Source organism: Suncus etruscus, chromosome 15 (assembly GCF_024139225.1).
Source record: "Suncus etruscus isolate mSunEtr1 chromosome 15, mSunEtr1.pri.cur, whole genome shotgun sequence".
In the NCBI taxonomy this organism is placed as follows: Eukaryota; Metazoa; Chordata; class Mammalia; order Eulipotyphla; family Soricidae; genus Suncus; species Suncus etruscus.
The window spans coordinates 77,843,911-77,865,899 of NC_064862.1; the positions used below are offsets into that span (position 1 = coordinate 77,843,911).

At 54.8% G+C, this 21,989-nt stretch overlaps 1 protein-coding gene across 1 annotated transcript in view; it reads left to right on the plus strand.

Annotated features, from left to right (window-relative positions):
* The window catches only part of TNRC18 (trinucleotide repeat containing 18), a 59,694-nt gene that overhangs the window by 32,449 nt on the left and 5,256 nt on the right, over positions 1 to 21,989 (plus strand). Inside the window, 10 exon segments of the mRNA XM_049788568.1 lie at positions 97 to 268; positions 1,317 to 1,680; positions 4,382 to 4,657; positions 8,364 to 8,609; positions 18,989 to 19,395; positions 20,238 to 20,387; positions 20,466 to 20,607; positions 20,975 to 21,092; positions 21,198 to 21,273; positions 21,363 to 21,471. Coding sequence (XP_049644525.1) covers positions 97 to 268; positions 1,317 to 1,680; positions 4,382 to 4,657; positions 8,364 to 8,609; positions 18,989 to 19,395; positions 20,238 to 20,387; positions 20,466 to 20,607; positions 20,975 to 21,092; positions 21,198 to 21,273; positions 21,363 to 21,471 — 2,060 coding nt within the window.

Consider the following 21,989-nt stretch of genomic DNA (forward strand, 5'->3'; position numbering starts at 1 on the left):
CCAGGCCCCTAGCCTACTACTGTGGTTACTGTAGGTTTCTGCGCCAACTACAAGCATCACCTGGCTAGGGTCTGATGGGCCATATCTGGGTTTCAGGCCAAGCAGCAAGGCCGCCCTGACGTCGGATGACTCGGAGCTGGGAGCAGGGATGCGGAAGAGACACAAAGGCTCCGAGGAAGAGCATGGGGCTCTCGCAGGGACAGGCAAAGCCCGGGGCCGCAGCCAGCCCTGGGATGAGCACGGAGCTTCAGCGGACTTCCTGAGTCAGGTCAGTGTGCCCTGCAAGCTCCACCGGCCTCTTCTAGGCCTCCTCATAGTTCCCGTGAGGCACACCAGCTCCACGGGTCAGAGAGTTGGGGGACACGGATCCTGCCAGTCCTGTTCTGTTTGAGCACCATGACCCTCTGCCAAGCTGAGTTTGTGTCCTTGTGAAATAGCACACAGCCTGTGTTGTTAAGCCAGATGATCATTTAATGACCAGCTTCCCTGTCCTGGGCTTTTGAAAACAAAGGGCTCAATATCACTGATATTTCTCAGAAATGAGGGAAAGCCAACTCTATAATTTTTCTTTATTTTTCTTCTTTGGAAACATGGAAATTGCCCCATAAGGCCCTTGGCCCTGCCTGTTCGCCTTCCCTGCTTGTCCTCCCTGGCACTGCATGTGGGAAGGTGGGGAAGGGAGTCCAAGGACACTCCACCAACTTGGCTGCCTTCTGAAACATCACCTGAATAAGATGTTCCAGAGAGAGGACGCCCATCTTGCATGTGGCTGACCCAGGTTCAGTCTCTGGCATCTCATAAGCCTGGCCAGGAGTCAGTCCTGAGCATCACCAGATGTGCCCCCCACCCCCCAAGTGCAGGGCACTCTGAAGCAGCAGAGTGATAACACTCAGGGTCTGGGTTCAATCCTCAGTATCCCATATAGTCCCCCTGAGCACTGCCATGAGTGTTTACTGAGTGCAGAGCTAGGAGTCAGCCCTGAGCACTGCTGGGTGTGAGCCCCCTTAAAAAAAAAAGAGGCTGACTGACAGGCTGCTACAGTAATCTCAGTGTTGAAGTCTTCAACTAGGCTTCTCTGCATCCATCGGCTCCTGAATCATGCTCTCCGGGTACCCTGCTGATTATAGGGCATTGGCAGCCGGCACTAGGGGAGAGACTGCCATGGGATCCTCACTGCGATCTGGGGTTCCCACCTACTTCCTTTCATCCTCACCCTAACTCGGTGTTAATTCAGCTCCTGGTGGTGCCAGCCACTTCAAGAGCAGCTGCCCCAGGCACCGTCTTCAATCCACCACCCCACCCCATCTTTTCTGCAGCTGAAGATCAAAAAGAAGAAGATGGCCAGCGACCAGGAGCAGCTGGCTAGCAAATTGGACAGAGCCCTGTCCCTCACCAAGCAGGACAAGCTCAAGTCGCCCTTCAAGTTTGCTGAGGCATCAGGGGCCAAGGTCAAGGCGGGCGGGGGTTGCGGCCGCTACCTGGCAGCACCCTACGATGGACTCCTGGGCAAGGACCGAAAGGCGCTGGCCAAAGGGCTTGGCCTGTCTCTCAAAGCCTCTCGAGAAGGTAAACACAAAAGGGCTGCCAAAGCCCGGAAGATGGAGGTGGGCTTCAAGGCCAGAGGTCCGCCCAAGTCTGCCCACTCCCCCTTCGCCTCGGAAGTGAGCAGCTACTCCTACAGTAAGTAGGCCAAAAGTTGCTCTGGGCCACAATTCTCTCTCCTCACTGCCTCTTTCAGGTTCTTAGGGGGAAGTAAGGCTGCTAGAGGCTGCAGTGGTTGTAATTTGTAGAGACTTGGTGCTTGGGGTGAGAGCTGTGACAGCGAGTGCCTATGATTGGTGGGCACCTTTGATTGACTGGCTATGGTAGACATTTGTGAACGAACCTTGTGCCATTGAGTTGGTGACTGACTGACTGTCTGGTCTAGACATGCCACTCCCAAGAGGCATAGAGTTGATGGAGTTTCACTGTCCAGAGGGGTTTCCTTGTCATGGCCACCATGGTCATCAGATGGTTTGGGAAACTTGGTATCTTGGAGACATGCCCCTCCTGACATGCTGTGGCAGAACTGGGGTGTTCTGCTTCAAGTGACTGAGGAGAGGATGCCAAGGATGTGTCCCATTCAGGTGGTTCTATGTTCCAGAAACCTAAGTCTGATGCCCAGGAAGGACCAAGCCCCCTGTCTGATGCTCTGGGCACTTTATTATGGGAAATGTTTCTCTGGTTTCAGAGCCTAGGGCCCCGGGCTACTGCAGGGCACAGATGTGCAGCTGGGTTTTTGTTTGTTGTTTTGTTTTGTTTTGTTTGGGTCACACCTGGCATCGCTCAAGGGTTACTTCTGGCTCTATGCTCAGAAATCACTCCTAGCAGGCTCGGGGGACCATATAGGATGCCGGGATTCAAACCACCGCCCTGCATGCAAGGCAAACATCCTACCTCCATGCTATCTCTCCTGTCAACAGCTGGGTTTTGAGCTGTTGGTGGCTCTAATAGTGGCTGGATTGGAGGGGTTTTGTTTTTCTTGTTTTGTTTTTGGGCCACACTCAGTGATGCTCGAGGGTTACTCCTGGCTATGTGCTCCTCAGAAATCACTCCTGGCTTGGGACCATATGGGATGCCGGGGGATCCAACTGTTGACCGTCCTAGGTTAGTTGTGTGCAAGGCAAATGCCTACCACTTGGCACCATTGCTCCAGTTTCTGGTTGTTGTTTTTCTAAATAGAAATTGTCCTGGACAGGAATGTTTGCTGCCTAGAGAGGTTGCTTTGGGCTGGTTGATCTGTTGCATTAGGGGACATGCTAGGTTGGAGGGTTTGTGAATAAGCTTCAGGTTGGAGGCCAAGCATTTCCTTTGTGGCCTCAGTCTGGCAGAATTGGGGTCCATGCCCCACTATTCCAGGCTGGTTGTCACTCAGCATCATCATCTCCTGGAGCACCTCCTGGTGCTAATGGAAATGTTCATAGGGTGAGAGAGCGGGTCATAGACCCTGGGCTCACTTTGTCTTTTGGTGAGGTGGGGAATGATGAACCACACCAGTGATAATACTTGGGAGAGGGGTCGGAGAGATAGCATGGAAGTAGTGCATTTGCCTTGCATGCAGAAGGATGGTGGTTCAAATCCTGGCATCCCATATGGTCCCCCAATTCTACCAGGGGCGATTTCTGAACGTAGAGCCAGGAGTAGCCTCTGAGTGCTGCCGGGTGTGACCCAAAAACCAAAAAAAAAAAAAAAAAACATTTACTTGGGAGAGCCTTCCTTGCTTTGTATTGGGAGTTCATAGTGGTGCTGAGGTGTGGCCCTGGGCCTGCGTATGAAACTCAAAGCTGGGGCTGGAGAGATAGCATGGAGGTAAGGTGTTTGCCTTGCATACAGAGAAGGATGGTGGTTCGAATCCTGGCATCCTATATGGTCCCCCCGAAGCTGCCAGGAGTAACCCCTGAGCACTGCCGGGTGTGACCCAAAAAAACAAAAAACTCAAAGCCACCGCAGCTCCTTTCAAACTAGTCCTGCTGCTCCTTGCAGGTCCATGCAGAGAAGTTGCGTCTAGTCAGTAGTGTTATGGGAGGCCCCAACTTGCAGGTGGGTCAGAGTCACCCAGAAGCAAAAACTAGGTCCTGGTGGGGAGAAGTGGGCGACTTATGCCATGCCTCTGCCTTGGTGGCCACCGCATTGCTCTGCAGACTGTGGCCTGGCCTATCCCCCAGGCCAGTGGGAGGTGCAAGCAGGCGGGGGTGGGGTGGAGGGGTGGGGATTAAGGGTCTTGTAATCAGGGGTGGGAAGTCTTGGTTGTCCTACCAGCAAGCATCTCCCAGCCTGGGATGTGGCTCAGGAAAGAGGGGATGGAGTTTTTTGTTTTGTTTTGTTTTGTTTTTTGCCACACCTGGCAGTGCTCAGGGTTTACTATCTGGTTCTGCACTCTAAAGTCACTCTCGGGGGCTCAGGCTACCATAGGTTGCCAGAGATTGAACCTGGATTGCCTGAGTGCAAGGCAAATACCCTTCCCGTTGTGCTATCACTCTGACCCTTAGTGGTGGGTTTAATCCAAGGCTGGTCAGTTTAGCCATGGACGGGGCCCCTTGTGTCTACAGATGGGTACAATGATGTGTGAACTGTGGAGGCTGCTACCTGTGGGGAGAATTCAGGTGCTTGCCACTGACCAAGAGCCAGGTCTTCAGACTTGGCAGCAGCAGACCACAGATTCTGTGGTTTTGAGGCCACAGACATGCTATGTGTGGCTTCAGGGGTGTGTGTGTGGTGGCCTATTCTGGGGTGCTCTCTGCACTCCTTAGCTGAACTCAGTGAGAGAAAGCCTTGCCCCTCCCCGGCCCCACCATAAGCCCCGGCCCTGTGACTTAACTTGTCACCACTGCTTTGACCGCAGATACGGACTCCGAGGATGAGGAGCAATTCCTGCCGGATGAGTGGCCTACTCAAGGCCCCTCCAGTGCCAAGCTGACGCCGTCTCTCCTGTGTGGCCTGGTGGCCAAGAGTGGAAAGGTAGCCACAGGCCCCAGACTAGCCAAGCGGGCCCTGGCGGCTGCCCGGACTCTGAAGCCTCGGCCGGCCACCGGCAGAAAGCAGCCCTTTTGTTTGCTGCTCCAAGAGGTCGAGGCCAGACCCTCCTTCAGCGACTCTTCGGAGGACTCCTTTGACCAAGGTTACTAGCTCCAAACACAAATAACCTTCCATGTTTCCTAGCGAGCGAGTGAGTGAGAGCGAGAGCGAGCGCGCAGGAGAGGATGTGCCGGCTGCCTGGCCGGGCCCCCAGCGTGGTCGGTTCTTGGCGACCTGGCCTGTTTTTCCCGGCTGAGTCTGGGTGGCCTGTCCCCTTATCCTTGTGATAAAGAACACCACCAGCCACCTGCGCTGGAGCTTTTTTCTATGGACTGTTTTTGTAGTTTCTCCACTGGGCCCCCGACGCATCCTAGCCGGCCCCTGCCACCCTCCACCCAGCCCAGCATGGGCTAGGCTGTGTGGTGTGGCCGGCGGTGGCATCAGTGGCGGCGGGCCCAGCTCGTACACGGAATCCTGTCGTGTGGGCGTGTGACTTGATGTTTGTACGCGATTTTGGTAATACCGAGCTTTATTAAATATATCGAGTTCATTTTTAACAAAACCCGTGTGGCTCGTCTCTCTTGCTGTGTTCCTGCCTCCCTTTCTCTGTCCCCCTCTCCCACCCACCCTCATCCCGCACCCCTGCCTCCCCGGCCAGCCGGGGAGAAGGACCCTCATCTGCGCTTCTCTGTGCTGTGACTCGCACCCTGGTCGCTCTGGGCATGTTCCGAGTCAGCTGCTCCCCTCCAGTCCCCCCCCCCTCAAGCCTCACCCTGTTATTTCTGCTCTCTAGGTCTTTCTGTCTGCTTGTCCTGTTTGCTCAGAGCCCCATGTCTCCTCCCTGCCCGGGCCGAGCATTGTGTCAGCTCTCCCAGGTTCTGATCCTGCTTTGACCTGATAGGCCTATAGGCAGTGCAGGGTTCCCCACCTTGCCATGTGCCTGGGTCTGAGCAGAATGAGAGGGTGCAGCACTAACAGCCTTTGAGAGGGCCTCTGGCTAGGCCAGCTGTCCTCAGCCTCACTCAGGGAGACCCCAGGGCCTCCTGGCTCCAATTTTTCTCTAACATCAGAGTTCAACTTCTGGGGTTAGAGATGTTGAAACAGCCAGAACAGGCTCCATTGGGCCCCAGCCCATGTCACTGGACGCTGATGAGGATGGGGCTGACAGGGAGATATCAAACCCAGGCCCCTGATGTCCACTGAGCATTGCTCAGGACCCAGGCCAAAGCCACCTTTTCCTGAAGCAGCCTCTAGCTGACCTGTGGTGTCTGGCGGGATTACCCACCACTACACCCCTCCCCAAGAGCCAGGGTCCGCACTGCCAAATTTAAGGGTTCATCTGCCCCAGCCTAGCCCTTCCGAGTGGGCAGCTTTCAGGCGGCTTAGACAGGGGTCTTCTGCCCAGAGCGGCCAGAGGGAGCCGGCGGCCACGCCCCAGCTGAGGGGCACGGGGTGGGGGGGTGTCGGGCATGCAGACCGGGGTGGGGGTGTCGGGAGTTATGGGTGCCGGAACTCCAGCCCCTCAGTGGCGTGGCCGCAGTGTGCCTGCGCTCCCCCCGGCAGCTTGCCCATCCCTCCACCCGACCCCACCATGATGCTTTGAATGTCTGTTTTGGTCTCTTGCATTTGCTCTCACGCTGCACTCTGGACGCAAAGCGAAGGCTGGGAGTAGGCAGACGGCGCCGTGGGGGCGCTGAGCTTGGGTCGAGCCTGGCTCGTTGCTCCGTAGGTAGGCAAAGCTCTTCTCTCTGTCTCCCCGCCCTCCCCTCGGTCCGCCCCTTCCAACATGGCAGCAGTGACCGCTAGGGCACTTAACCTACCACTGGACCCCAATGAGTAGCCCCGCACACCTCACACACCAAGCTAAGAGATTTTTGTAGGGGAACATTTTCCAAAACATTTTCTCTACACTTTAGTTCCCTTTACCCGTGGCCAGTTCTGTGGTCTCTGAGACTCTCTACCACCCTGGCCCCCAGGAGCGCCATCCAGAGAGGGAACAGCAGGGTCTTGGAACCATGAGGGCAGTGTGCCCCCCCCCCCCCACACACACACACTAGTAGTGCACACCCTTATTTTTTTTTTTTTTGGCATTTGCTTTCCCAAATGCTCCTCTCGGGCTGGGGTCTCGAGGATGTGGAATTCCAGAAACCCAGGGCCAGTTCAGCTTCCAGGGGGTTTGAGTGTGGGGGCACATTGTGGAGCTGGACACAGCGAGCTGAGCCGAGCCTGGCTGTTTTCCTGCTCAGACAGGCCCAGCCCAGAACACAACAGGGCTGACCCCTGCCCTACACTTTAGGCCCATCCAGAGGCCCACGGGGGCCACCCTCCTGCCCCACATTCAGCCGCTTTGGGCGCTCCCTGCCCTACACTCAGCCTGCTTTGGGCCGCCCAGCACTGCCGACCGCCCGCGCCGCTCGCCCATGCTCGCCCGTGCGCACTGCCTGCCACCCGCCGCCTCCATCCTGCTTCATCCATCGCTCGGGGATTCTGGGAGCAACCCACCTACCCCTCTGGGAACCCCTCAGCTCTTCCCACCTTTCTTCCCCATGTCTTCCCTTCCCGCAGTCCCCAAAAGCACCTACCTTTGACCTTGTCGGCTCACTGGGGCTGGGGGTGCTGGCAGGAGAATGTGGACTTAATCCCAATGGCCTTCCTGAGTCCCCTGCAGTAAGGAGGGGAATTTTGTGTCCCTACCCACCCTCAGTACAGGGATCACCCAAGCATATGTGTGTGTGTTGAGGCTGTGGACAGTCAGGAGCAAGCCTGTCCCCCCTAGACAGTGTTGGGCAGAGGACAGGGTATGTGGGGTACATAGGGCCCCACAGAGCTCAGGGTCCCTTGTTGAGAGAGCCAGTAGCACCCACAGCAGCTCCTGGAATTCCTCAGATGTCTTTTCCATGTTTGAAGCCACAGCATAGCCCACCTGGGCCTGACCTCTTACCTGGCTGCTTCCAGCCTTGGTCATTCCAGACCTTGGTCTTTGGAGCGGGGTCCAGGACTGAGCACCTACTTCTGGATATTGCAGAGGTGGATCCTGTGGCTCAGCCAGATCTGGGGGCGTCAATCCTGACCAAAGAAAAGAGAGGGCCTAGAGAGCCAGAGCAATAGATAATATAGTGGGAGGGCGTTTGCTTTGCATGCAAACAACCCAGGTTTGATCCCCGGATCCCATTCCATAGCGTCCCCTGAACACTGACTGCCAGGAGTCTACCCTGGGCTCAGAGCCAGGAGTAATCCCTGAGCTCCACAGGGTGTGGCCCCCAAAGAAAAGGAAATAGGGGTCCCAAGATGGTCTCCAGCGACTCAAGGGGGATGTTGCCTGTTAGCTTTGGGACCTGGAATCTGCATAGGGTATCAAGTAAGACTCCCATAGAGAGACCAAGCTCCTCCTTCTCCTGCCACCAGGCTGATAATCGTCCCCAGAGACCTGAGCCCGAGCCCCCCTTTCTCTGTCCGTCCCCCCCCCTCCCCGCCTTCATGTTGTCTGTCCGGGCGTGTGTGTGTGAGCGTGGCGAGAGCTGTGTCCTGTCCTTGTTGTGTCTGTCCCCAGCACAGGTGCATGTCTGTGTTCCTGCTCCTGGGGCTCACTCTGATCCCCCAAAGTGGCCGCCAGCCTGTTGGGGCTCGAATGGACGGGCCCACAGGGCCAGGGGCACTGGTGGGCGTGTCTGGAGCCGCACCCCCCGGTGAGGAGCTTGGATTTGGCTGTCCCGGGCACCCCTGGTGGTCACTCCAATGGCTCTGCTGGGCGGGGGGCGGCTGCGGGGGGCCTGGCCGGGCCCTGACTTGCTCCCTGTTTTCTGCGCCAGATGAGAGTGACGAGGACGGGCTGGAACGGGATGAGGCCGAGGATGTCACCGCTGCTGCCGCTGGCTACCGACTGGGCCCCCGTGAGCGGGCCCTGTCGCCCAGCCTGGATGAGACAGGGCTGGGGCTACTGGCACGCTTCGCGGTCAGTGCCCTGCCCAGTCCCCCCGGGGCACCCTCACTGTCGGTGGTGCAGTTGGAGGCCAAGCAGAAAGCCCGCAAGAAGGAGGAGCGCCAGAATCTGATGGGTGAGTGCGTGGGCTCTGAAGGGAAACTGAGACAGGAGTGATGTTGGGGCTGTGAGAGGCCTCAGCTCTGTATCAGGAGTTAGCTGGGGTGTTCAGGGGATCACTGTGGCATACCCCTGAAAGAACCTGGCTGCCTCAGGCACAAAGGGCTTGGGATTCCCAGCGGTTGTCTGACCTGCCCCCTCTGATTGGCTAAGAGGCGGGCACATCTGTGTGGTTTGGTCTTGGTGTCTCCACTCCTCACCCTGGCTCCCCCCTGGTCCACCTGCCTGGGTGTGGGGCCTGGGGAGGACCAGGCACTGTGCCCAGCAGCTCCATCGGTCTTTTCCTGTGGCTTCTTCCTGCCTCCTTCCCCAGCTTCAGGCTGGTCCAGTGACTCTCAGGCAGGACAGACCCCACTGCCCATATTTGACCAGCTCCTCTCGATGCCCTCAGTCAGCCGGATGCATCTGGTATTCTAGAACTTTCTGGCTTTTGAGCTTGACCCCAACATTCCTTTGATCCACCTGGTAACACATTAACTGAGTTTGTCCTTTTGTACTGCGGTTAGAGGGTCTGGAAGGGGGGCTGCTGCCCTTTTTCCCGGTGGAGTCTTCCTTGGCTTCCTTTGTTTTTGTTTTGTTTTGGGAGCACACCCGACACTACTCAGGGCTTAGCTTATTTTTGGCTCTGTGCTCAGAGATCGCTCCTGGGACCATAGCATTCAGGGGAGCATCCATATAGGACCCCAGGGATGGATCCCAGGTTGGCCATGTGCAAGGCCAGTGCCTTTCCCAATGTACCGTCTCCCTGGCCCCTTCTCTTTTTCCCTTTTTTCACCAGGGTTTCCCATATGCTGACCAGATGTGAGGTGATTAGGGTCTTTTGGGATCACACCCAGCCTCACACTGGCCCCAGCTACTACGCCTTCCCCTTGATCCCCACAGCCAAGCCATCAGCCTGGCCTTGTGCTTTGGGGCGTACCTGGTGTAAACTTGCTTACTGGACTGAGGCCTCCACCCACTGTCACCTCCATCCCCATCCTAGTGCCCGAAAAATCAAATAAAAATCAAAGAAGAGGGGCCGGGCGTTGGTGCTAAAGGTAAGGTGCCTGCCTTGCCTGCTCTAGCCTTGGATGGACCGCGGTTCGATCCCCCGGTGTCCCATATGGTCCCCCAAGCCAGGAGCAACTTCTGAGCACATAGCCAGGAGTAACCCCTGAGCGTTACCGGATGTGGCCCAAAAACAAAACAAAACAAAAAAAAAAATCAAAGAAGAGCCAGAGAGATACCCGCTCCAGTGTCCCTGAGTCTGATGTTTGTCACTTGCCCATCATGGCTTCTTGCTTGCTTCCTTTTCAGCATGTGGTCATATTTCCTTCCTGCCTTTTTTTTTTTTGTTTGGGGCCACACCCTGTAGTGCTTTGGGATTACTCCTTGCTTTGCACTCAGGAATCACTCCTGGGAGACTAGTGGGACCATATGGGATGCTGGGGATCATCAAACCCAGATTGTATGCATGGAAGGCAAACACCCTCCCTGCTGTACTATCACTCGGGCCTCTGTACTATCTTACTTTTTTTTTTTTTTTTGATTTTTGGGCCACACCCGGTAACGCTCAGGGGTTACTTCTGGCTATGTGCTCAGAAGTTGCTCCTGGCTTGGGGGACCATATGGGACACCGGGGGATCGAACCGTGGTCCGTCCTAGGCTAGCGCAGGCAAGGCAGGCACCTTACCTTTAGCGCCACCACCCGGCCCTCTGTACTATCTTTCTAGCCCTTGTATTTTGTTGCTTTTTATTTTTTGTTGTTGGGCCATGTCCAGCTGTGCTCAGGGCTTACTCTGGAGTTTGTACTCAGGGTCACTTCTGACTATGGTTGGGGTATACCCTGTGGAATGACAGGGATTGAACCTGGGATTGACAACATGCAAGGCAAGCTCAACCTCCTATCTGCTGTGTTTGGTATCTCTCTGACTCCCATATTTCATGTTTCTGGTTTTTTGTTTTTGTTTTTTTTTGCCACTATCAGCAGTGTTCAGGGATCACTCTATACTCAGAGAGTACTCCTGGAATGAACCCCAGTTCGAATCCCATATGGTCCCCCTAGTCTCCCAGGAGCAACTTCTGAGCATAGAGCCAGGAGTAACCCCTGAGGACCACCGGATATGGCCCCCAAAACAAACAAACAACAACAAAAAAAGGAAATTACTCCTGGAGGCATGAGGCCCTGGAGATTGAATTCAGGTCAGGCCCGTGCACAGCTAACATCATTCCCACTGTACTGTCATTTCAGCCTGTTGATTTAATTTATTTTTGGGAGGCTGGAGTGGTAGGGCATTTGCATGCGGCCAACCCTGGATGAACCCTGGTTCTAGTCCCAGCATCCCATATGGTCCCCTGAGCCTGCCAAGAGTGATTTCTGAGCCCAGAGCCAGGAGTAATTCCTGAGCACCACTGGGTGTGACCCCCCCCCAAAAAAAAAAAAAAACCAAAATTTTTATTTTTGTTTGTTTTGGGGCCAGATACTCAGGCTTTACTCCTGGTTTTGCATTCAGTAATCAGTCCTGGCAGGCTCAGGATGCTAGAGATGGTAGGATAATAGGGAATGAATGTGGGTTGACTGTAACAAAGGCAAAGGCAAAGGCCCTACTACCTGCTGTGCTGTCTCTCCAGCCCCTACATCCTGTTTCGTAAGGTGTAGACTTAGGACCTTCTTTTCTTCACCAAAATTGGCTCTTTAGTTGTGTCTGTGGGTTAGGGAGATGACCCAAAGGGCACACACACACCCACACACACACACACACACACACGGCTGACACACACACGCTTTGCACTCAGGATCCCCAGGTTAGTTCCTCACACACACACACACACACACACACACACACACACACACACACACACACACACACACACACACACACACACGCACACACGCTTTGCACTCAGGATCCCCAGGTTAGTTACACACACACACACACACACACACACACACACACACACACACACACACACACACACACACACACACACACACACACACACACACGCTTTGCACTCAGGATCCCCAGGTTAGTTCCTGACATCACCAGGGCTAGAGAGTAAAGCCCAGGAATGAACCAAGCACTGCATGTCATTATGATTCTTGACTCGGAAGTGCCTCACCTGAGTGAGAGAGCTGGGAGACTCTATGAGCCGTGGCCACCCACCTGTCTGGATTTCAGACCTGACTTCTCCAGCCAGACTGGCCTTCCAGAATTGAGGCCCCAGAGCGTTTCCAGGCCATCAAGCTCTGTCCAGACTGGCCTTCCAGAATTGAGGCCCCAGGGCGTTTCCAGGCCATCAAGCTCTGTTCTGTGCACCTGGTCTCCAGGTTTGGCCTGAGTACGCATCCAGTTTAGTTTTGTGTTTTCCTGCACATAGCCTTTTTTTCTATTTTGGTTTTTGAGCCACACCTGGTGGTGCTTGGGTAACTCCTGCCTCTGGGCTCAGAAATCACCCCTGGTAGGCTCAGACCATATGGGATGCTGGGTCCATCCCCGGTGGGCCTCCTGCTGGGCAAATACCCTACTGTTATGCTATCACTCTGGCCCCCTATTTTTTTTTTATCTGGTCTGCCCAAGGGGGGGGCTCCAAATTCTCTAGTGTGGTGACAGAGCACCCCCTTTCTCCTTGCATTTCCTTCCAGCAGCATTTGCTTCAGGCATTTAAAGCTGTTACTTGGCGTGTGTACATTTACAACTGAAATTCTTCTCTTGCCAACCTGTTTGCTGCTAATAGTGTCCTTGGCTGTTCCTGGACCAGTGAATCATCACCCTGGGATGCCAGAGTTGCTCTATTTTCTGGTTTTTGAGTTTTTGTTTTCTCCTTCTGAGTCTGGTCCATAGTCAGTCCTGGCTTTTATATTAGGGATCACTCCGGTGGTTGCTCAGGAACCTTTTGGGGTGTCAAGGATCGAACTCACCTGCAAGGCCATCACCCTCTCTGCTGCACCGTCTCTGGGCCCCTTGTCCTTATCCATAGAGTGAACCCCACACATTATCCCACATCTGCCCACACCCCCGCTCCCCTCTTCCAGATCTGGTTTCTACACTTGGAGGAGAGAGTGTTGGAATGGTCTTATAGGTTAGTAGTCAATTCCTGTTTTCTCAGTAAACCACTTTTCAGAGTCATTTTAGATTCACAGGAAAATGGGAGGGAAACCCTGGGATTCCCAGAGGCCCTGGGCCCCGCCCGTGATGAGCCCCACCAAGTGGATTTTTGTTTGTTCAGACTGTGAGTCTTAACCTGCTCCCAGGCTAATGTGAAAGGCACCTGGTATCCTACCTTCCCTGTGTTGTGACCGGTGGTTGCAGCTACGGGCCTGCAGCACCGACTCTGACATTTCTTTCTTTTATTTTCCTTTATTTTTTTTTTCGATCACACATGGTGATGCCCAGGGATTAGGGATTACTCTTGGCTCTGTGCTCAGGAATCACTTTTGTTTTTGTTTTTGTTTTGTTTTTGGCCACACTTGGCTACGCTCAGGGGTTACTCCTGGCTCTGTGCTCAGAAATTCCTCCTGGAATGATCAGGGGACCATATGGGATGCTGTGAATCGAGCCCAGGTCCGTTTCAGGTCGGCCATGTGCAAAGCAAACATCCTACCTCTGTGCTATCTCTCCAGCCCCAGGAATCACTTTTTTTTTTTTTTTTTTTTTAGTTTTTGGGTCAGACTGGGGTGGCGCTCAGGGGTTACTCCTGGCTCTGCGCTCAGAACTCACTCCTGGCAGACTTTGGGGACCATCTGGGATGCTGGGATTCAAACCTGGATCTGTCCTGTATTGGCCACCGTGCAAAGGCAAATGCCCTACCACTGTGCTTTTGCTCTGGCCCCAGAAATCACTTTTTTTTTTTTTGGTTTTTGGGTCACAGCTGGCAGCGCTTAGGGGTTACTCCTGGCTCTATGCTCAGAAATCACTCCTGGCAGGCTCAGGGGACTATGTGGGATGCTGAGATTTTAACCACCGTCCTGCATGCAAGGCAATCGCCCTACCTCACGTTCTCTCTCCAGTCCAGAAGTCACTTTTTTTTTAATCTCTATTACCTTGTTTGTTGTTCCACCTCTTTGTTTTGTTTTGTTTTTGTTTTTGTTTTTGGGCCACACTCGGTGACACTTGGGTTATTCCTGGCTATGTGCTCAGAAATTGCTACTGGTTTGGGGAGCCATTTGGGACACCAGGGATCAAATGAGGTCCGTCCCGGATAGCCGCCATCAAGGCAAACGCCATACCACTGCACTATTCCTCCCACCAGGAATCACTCTTGTTAGGCTTGGGGACCATATGGGATGCTGGGAATCAAACCCATGATGGCTGCATGCAAGGCAAATGCCTTCGCCACTGTTAATTACTCTGACCCCCTTTTCTTTTCTTTTTCTTTTTTTTTTTTTGGGCCACAACCGGCAGTGCTCAGGGGTTACTCCTGGCTGTCTGCTCAGAAATAGCTCCTGGCAGGCACGGGAGACCATATGGGACACCAGGATTCGAACCAACCACCTTAAGTCCTAGATTGGCTGCTTGCAAGGCAAACGCCGCTGTGCTATCTCTCCGGGCCTGACCCCCTTTTATTTTTTTTATTTCTATACAGTTATGGTATTGCCCAGCCTATAAGATAGTTTTTTATTTTGTCTTTGGTGGGGCCATACCCTGCAGTGTCCAGGGCGTACTCCTGTCCACAAGATAGTTTTAAATGGGGCTGGAGTGGTAATGCCTTGCATGTGTCTAACTTGGGTTCTATCTTCATCATCCCTAAATCCGTCAGAAGCAATTCCAGAGTGTGGAGCTAGAAGTCTGCAAGCCCTGAGCATTGCCGGTATGGCCCCAAAATAGACCCAAAAATAATCATGAAAATAATAAAAACTCGGGGCCAGAACAATAGCACAGCGGGGAGGGCATTTTCCTTGCATACAGCCGACCTAAGTTCGATCTCTGACATCCCATAGGATCTCTTGGCCTGCCAGGAGTGATTTCTAAGCACAGAGCCATCTGTAAAACCCCTCTGAGCAATGCTGGGTGTGGCACCAAAACAAAAAAACAGTTTTTATCAAACAAGACTTATTTAAGGGCAATGTGAAAGGACAGAAAAAAAAGAAACGTGTGTTAGAGGATACAGGCTTCTCCAGAGTGGAAGAAACAGAAACAGAGACAAGAAAGTGAGATCAGGGGAGAATGTGGGCTTGGGGAGCAAACCCTGCCTTTCATTGCTTAGACCTCCCTGCGCCTCTCCTCACCTCTTCCCCCATCCCACAGTACCTAGCTTCTCTTTGTTGGGGGGCTGCTCTTAGGCTGTCTCTGGATGTGTTCTCAGGGATCGATCCCAAGTGCTTGGGGATACTCCCATGGTGCTGGGACTCAGTCAAGGCCTCCTGCCTCAGAGCCTGTGCCCAGCGCCCCCTGCTGGCATTCTGATACCCTGTTCTGTTTCTCCAGAGCTTCAGGAAGTTGCAGCTTGCCCAGCTCCTGCTGCCTCTGTGTCTGGGGTGCCATGGGGAGGGTCCCTTGGCGTCTGGTCAGGGCTCAGTGGAACATTTCCCCTCAGTGCCAAGCACTCTTATGTTGGCTGCACAGTGATGAACCTGCTGATCCTCTTTGGAAGGCAGCCAAGGCCCTCTCCCAGTGCCGCTAGGGGAACAGCTAAGGGGTTTTAGGAACTGAAAATCTTCAGCTTTTAGGTCAAGAGTGCAGGCATTGGATTAGATGGTGAGAAAGGGTTTTTTTGAGGGGAGTTTGGCTGCATTCAGAGGGGTCAGTCCTGGCTCTATACTCAGGAATCACTCTTGGTGGGCCTTGGGAACCCTATAGGATGCCAGAGATTAAACCTGGGTTGGCTGTGTACAAGGGAAATGCCTTCCTTGCTATGCTATAGTTCCAGACCCTCACTTCTATTTTGTTTTGCTTTGTTTTGTTTTTGGGTCACACCCTGTGGTACTTGGGTTACTCCTGGCTCTGCACTCAGAAATCGCTCCTGTTAGGCTTTGGGATGCCGAGATACGAACCACTGTCCATTCTGAATTTGCTGCATGCAAGGCAAATGCTCTCCTGCTGTGCTATCTCTCCGGCCCCTGGTTTTTGCTTTTTGGGCCATATGTGGTGCTCAGGGGACTATATGGAATGCTGAGGATCAAACCCCGGGTCAGCTACATCCCACTGTACTATTGCTCAAGCCCCCTATTTCTAAATTTTGGGGGCCTCCCAAGCAGTACTTAGAACCTCCCTTCCCACAATTCCCAGTCAACCAGAGCCCTTCATGCTGAGAGTTACCCTGACATCCAAGTGGTGCTTAGGGCCTTCAGGGACACAGTGATGCATAGAGGGGACCGTGTGGCGCCAGGGATCAAACTGGGTTCAGCCCTGTTCAGGCATACACCTTAGAGGCCCAAGAGATTATTGCACAGCATAAAGCACTTGCCATGCGTGTGACCAACCCTGATTCCATCCCTGTAGCCCCACGTTGTCCCCTAGACCCTCCAAGAGTTATCTTATCTCTGAGCACAGAGAGTATGGTCCCCAAAACAGAAGCAAAAAGACATAAACCATAACAATCCCTCTACTGCCTTTGTAGCCCTTTTGTTCATCTTCCTTTTTATCTTTAGTTTTTGGGCCATACCCGGCGTTGCTCAAGGGTTACTCCTGGCTGTCTGCTCAGAAATAGCTCCTGGCAGGCACGGGGGACCATATGGGACACCGGGATTCGAACCAACTACCTTTGGTCCTGGATCGGCTGCTTGCAAGGCAAACGCCGCTGTGCTATCTCTCCGGGCCCCTCTTCTTTATTTTTTGAGGTGATTTGGGGTCATGGCTGGGGAGACTCAGAGGACCACACACACAAGGCCAGTGCCTTATTCCCTGAGGTGTGTCACTGAGTGTGACTCTTGAGTGTCCTAAGAAACCAGCCAACTGGCCCGCAACGTGTCTGTGTCCCATCACATGGCCACCAGCAGTGCCCAGACTGTCTGGTGCCCCACTGGTCCCAGCCTTCAGGGTGGCCAGTGTTTGGACGACTCAAGGGCCATGACTCAGCAATGCAGGGTGTGAGCCCAGCGCTGGAGCAGCCTTCCAGTCCCACATCATCTTTTTTTGTTTTTTGTTTTTTGTTTTTTTGTTTTTTTTTTTGGCCACACCTGGTGATGCTCAGAGATTACTCCTGGCTATGTGCTCAGAAATCACCCCTTGGCTTGGGGGGACCATATGGGACGCCGGGGGATAGAACCACGGTCCATCCTAGATTAGCCATGTGCAGGGAAACGCCTTACCACTTGTGCCACCGCTCCGGCCCCATCATTTCACCTCACCCTTGTCTCTTAACTATTTATTTTTTTGGTTTGGGGCCATACCTGGTGATGCTCAGAACTTACCCCTGGCAGGGCTCACAGGCCTCTCACGGTGCTGGAGATTAAATCCAGGCCAGCAGCCTACAGAGCTAGTGCTCTCCTTTTATATATGAAAGTCTGCCTGTTGTTCCACCTAAGACCTTCCAGATGGGGGGAGCGAAGTGCTCGGAGTCAGTTGGAGTAGTTTTGCTGTTTGCTCGAGGTTTTTTGGAGCTGGTGGTAGGCTTAGAGGGACTGGACATCTGAGCTTGAGGCCCTTATTGATGCTGCTCTCTGTGGATTATTGACCATGGATTTCTATCACCAAGATCTTTTTCCACTCCAAGGGGATAGGGGAATGGTAATCAATGGGAGCTCTATGAGGAAAAACAGCATTCTCCCTGATGTTTCTCTCTGGTCCTGGAAGGTTATTTTCCTAGCCTGGAGCCATCTGGGTCTTCCAGCCCTAATGTAAGTGTTCTGTGGCCTCTCCTCACCGGTCAGAGACCCTTAGACCAGAGACTCTTAGAAGTTCTCTCCTGGGGCTGGGCGGTGGCGCTAGAGGTAAGGTGCCTGCCTTGCCTGCACTAGCCTTGGACGGACCGCGGTTCGATCCCCTGGTGTCCCATATGGTCCCCCAAGCCAGGAGGAACTTCTGAGCGCATAGCCAGGAGTAACCCCTGAGCATCACCGGGTGTGGCCCAAAAACCAAAAAAAACAAAAAAAAGAAGTTCTCTCCTTTGCCTTCTTCACTTAACAGCCCCCACACTACCCTGCTCTGTGGGTGACAATGTGTTCTTGGTTTTTCCGGACCTTTTGGCTTCTGAATATAAATTTTCTTGCTGTTACTGTTTTATTGGACCACCACTCTTAGGGCTGACTCCTGTTTCTGCTCTGAGGGATCATTCCTGGCGGTGCTCAAAGGACTCAGTGATGTCGGGTATCAGAACCTGGGTCAGCCACATGCAAGGCAAATGCTCTCCCAGCTGTACTATATCACTCTGGCCCCCAGGCTTTGGTCTTTAATTTTGGGGTCCATTTTCTGGCCCCTCTGGGACTCTTTACTCTTTTTTTTGTTTTGTTTTGTTTTGTTTTTTAGTTTTTGGGTCACACCCGGCAGTGCTCAGGGATTACTACTGGCTCTGTGCTCAGAAAACACCCTTGGCAGGCACGGGGGACCATATGGGATGCCGGGATTCAAACCACTGACCTACATGCAAGGCAAATGCCTTACCTCCATGCTATCTCTCTGGCCCCATGGGACTCTTTACTCTTTATTTTTATTCTTTAGGGGGAAAGGGAGGAAATAGGACATGATCCTATCTCCTGTTGAAAGCTCTCAAGGGCCTTCCCTCTACCCTGTGCCGAGTCCTGCAGTCACCTGACCCTTCCCTTATGTGTCGAGATCACAGGGATTTCTAAAGACTTTCTGTGGTGCTATTGTGGGACCTCCCTCTTCCCCCACCCCCAGCCAAGAAAGGTCCCACGGCTCCTTTCATTGGGCCATTGGGCATCCCAGGGGCATCCCCTCCATCCCGGTCCAGTCTGGGGCCCACCCCAGATTTCAGCAGTAGTGCCAGCCATGAGCCCAACCTCACCCTCACCAAGACTCCAAGTACCAGGCAAGGCTTCAAGCAGGCCAACAGAGGGCAGGACATGCCCTAGCAGTACGGTGCCCAGGTGGCCAGGGTTCAGGCTGGTGGTGTCAGACATCAGAAAAGCCCCTCCAGGTCCCAGAGTGGGGAAATGGGGTTTTCATCAGAGCTGGTTCTGACCATGTTCCTGCATTTTCGGGAAACCAAAGTTGCCTCAAGTTCTGGCCTGGGGCTGTGCTTGGTGTCTGATGGGATGGGATGAACCTGGCCACACTGCTCAGGCTCCCCTAGGCACGGAAAGACACCCCCCCCCCATGCCGAAGCAAGGCCCTTGCCCCAAGGGAGAAGCTGGCATGGGCCCTGTGGAGTCTAGTCGAGGATGGGTACACAACAGGCAGTGGGGATGGACATTGGGCCCCAGACCCCACCCACTGACCCCCTTGCCTGCCGCAGGCACGGAGCTGGAGGTCACCGACTCAGAGGGCGAGGTCAAGGTCAAGATGCGGAAGGGCCTGCTGCGACCCAAGAAGGGGCCCACCGAGCTGGGGCCCTCACTGACTGGCCCTTCGCCCGGGTCCCGGGGAACCGGCCCCTCCAGCCCCGACAAGGCAAAGTTGGCTGAGCGGGGCCACAAAGCCCGTCGGCTTCGGGGTCCCAAGGAGCCCGGATTTGAGGCAGGGCCTGAGGCCAGCGACGACGATCTGTGGGCACGCAGGCGCAGTGAGCGCATCTTTCTGCATGACGCTGCTGCCCCACCTGCTCCCCGCGGTCCTGCACCCCCTCCTAAGGCTAGCCGCTGTGGCAAGGGGGGTGCCCTGAGCCCACGCAAAGATGCCCGGGACAGGAAGGATCCCAGAAAGGTAAGTGGGGGGGGAGGACACCAGAAAGTATGGGATGGGGACCCCAGAAGGTCAGAGATTAGATGGACATTCCAGTGTGCTGAGACCCTTAGTGACCTTCTGGAACGTGGACAAGGGATGTACCTGGTTTTTTGTGTGTGTGTGTGTGGTTTTTGGGTCACACCCGGCAGTGCTCAGGGGTTATTCCTGGCTCCAGGCTCAGAAATTGCTCCTGGCAGGCACGGGGGACCATATGGGACCCCGGGATTCGAACCGATGACCTCCTGCATGAAAGGCAAACGCCTTACCTCCATGCTATCTCTCCGGGCCCGATGTACCTGGTTTGGGCCAGGGTCTTGGCCCCCTCTTTCCATACCCAGCTTCCCTCTGAACTTTCTGTGGCTACAGCTGTGCCCTAGCATGACCTGTGTCTGCTCCCATATGGCAGGACTGTACTCACATCCCTCATGGGGGTCTCTGGGATTGTGGCCCCCGAGCAGCAGGGGGGTGGTCATTCCTGTGTCCAGGCTTGTGCCTCAGCGAGGTCTGCCTGATTGGCCCCTCAGCCTGTCTCCTAGGCAGGCCTGGGATCTGCAGGTGGGATTTCAGGTAAATTCCCACCAAGTGCCAGCCCAGGCTTGTATGCCTGTTGGAAAGTTCTGGAAGGATCCAGCTCGTGTCCCCTGGGGCTCTGGTTACCTGTGGGTGAGGGGAATCCACGTTAGCACCCCTTAGCTTTTCTGGGCTCACAGCACACTACCTAGCGTTGGCCCATCTGAGCGAAAACCAAGATGCCAGAGTGGGAGGGTCGGGTGAGGAGGATGCACACCTCTGAGGGCTCTGTTCTGTGGCTCCCTCCCCAGAAGAAGAAGGGAAAGGAGGCAGCCTCCGGAGCTGGGCTGTCACCCCGAGTCCCTGCACTGGCCCCCGAGGCCCGGGCAACCCTCACCAGCTCCCCTGCCACCGCCAAGCGGAGCAAAGCCAAAGCCAAGGGGAAGGAGGTGAAAAAGGAGGTGAGGACAGCCAGCCCGGGAAAGGGGCACTGTGAGCCCATGGGGGTATCTGGCTGAGCCCCTCCACTCTGCTCTCAGGCCCGAGGAAAAGGGGGTGCTGTGAGTCGACTGATGCAGAGCATGGCGGCTGAGGAGGATTTCGAGCCCAGCCCTGACTCCAGCTTCTCCGAAGATGAGCACCTGCCTCGCAACGCCAGTGCTGAGCGGCCACTCACACCAGGTAAGGGTGTGGGGGGATGAGGGGAGAGGTGGTTTGAGGGGTGGGCACCAGACCCTGGATCTGAGCTGAGGCCAGTATCCTGGGAGGGGCATGCCTGGCCCTGAGTCTGGAGAACAGCCCCACTTGGGGTAAAGGAGCATAACGGGGTGATAGGGCTTCAGGCACGGCTTGCAGCCTTGTCTGGGGTCCAAAAAGCAGAGGCTGTCAGCAAATGAGGGGTCCCCCAGGGAGAAAGGGGAACCCTGATAAGGAAGTTTAGTTTGGCTTGATAGGGTGTGTTGGGGCTGGTACTAGGCTCAGCAGGTGATGGCGGGGGAAGCTGGGGCACCTGTCACTGCCCCCCTGAGCTAACTGTTACCCCCCCCAGCTCCCCGCTCCTGCGTCATCGACAAGGACGAGCTGAAGGACGGTCTTCGGGTGCTGATCCCCATGGACGACAAGCTGCTTTACGCGGGCCATGTCCACACCGTGCACTCACCCGACATGTGAGTGGAGACCAGGCACCCCCCACACACACACACACACACACACACACGCATAGCTCCAGCCCAGGCTGCCGCACACTGACCTCTGCCCTTACCCCCACCCAGATACCGAGTGGTGGTGGAGGGGGAGCGTGGGAACCGGCCCCACATTTACTGCCTGGAGCAGCTGCTGCAGGAGGCGGTGAGCAGGGCGTGGACTCGGGGCTGTGGGTGCCCCACTGCACTTAGTCCTGGCACATGACCTGAGCCCTCTTTTTGACACCCCCACAGATCATCGATGTGCGTCCGGCTTCCACCCGCTTCTTGCCCCAAGGGACCCGGATTGCAGCCTACTGGAGTCAGCAGTACCGATGTTTGTACCCTGGCACTGTGGTTCGAGGTGAGTCCCAAGGGGGCTGTGCTTGGCGGCCCTTTAGAGGACAGGTTCAGCCCTGTCCCTCAGACCCCAGGCTGCTGTCCATGCTGACCTCACCTGCATGTAACCCATCCTTGCTCCTCACATGGGCCATCACCTCGTCCTATTTTACGAGGGATGGGCGCCCCTTTTTTCCTTCTCCTCAGGAGCATCTCAGATCCACTATAGGTTCTGGACGTGCTCGGGCCCAAAGGGAAGAGGGGAAGGGCCCCAGAAGGGGCAGGTGCCTGTGGCTCTGTAGGCAGCACTCAACGACAAACTCAGGAGGACAGCATGGCGGGGCCTCACCCCACATCCCTGACGGGGGCCCCCTCATCCCTGTGGGTCTGTGTGGGTAGACACCAGCTCGGTTTGTGCCTGTGCTGTGCTGATTGGGATCTGCATGCATTGGGGGGCTCATTTCCTGCAGTTCTGGTGTGTGTGTGTGTGTGTGTGTGTATCTGTTTGTCTATGGATTTCGAAGCCCATCCGTGTAGTCCTGG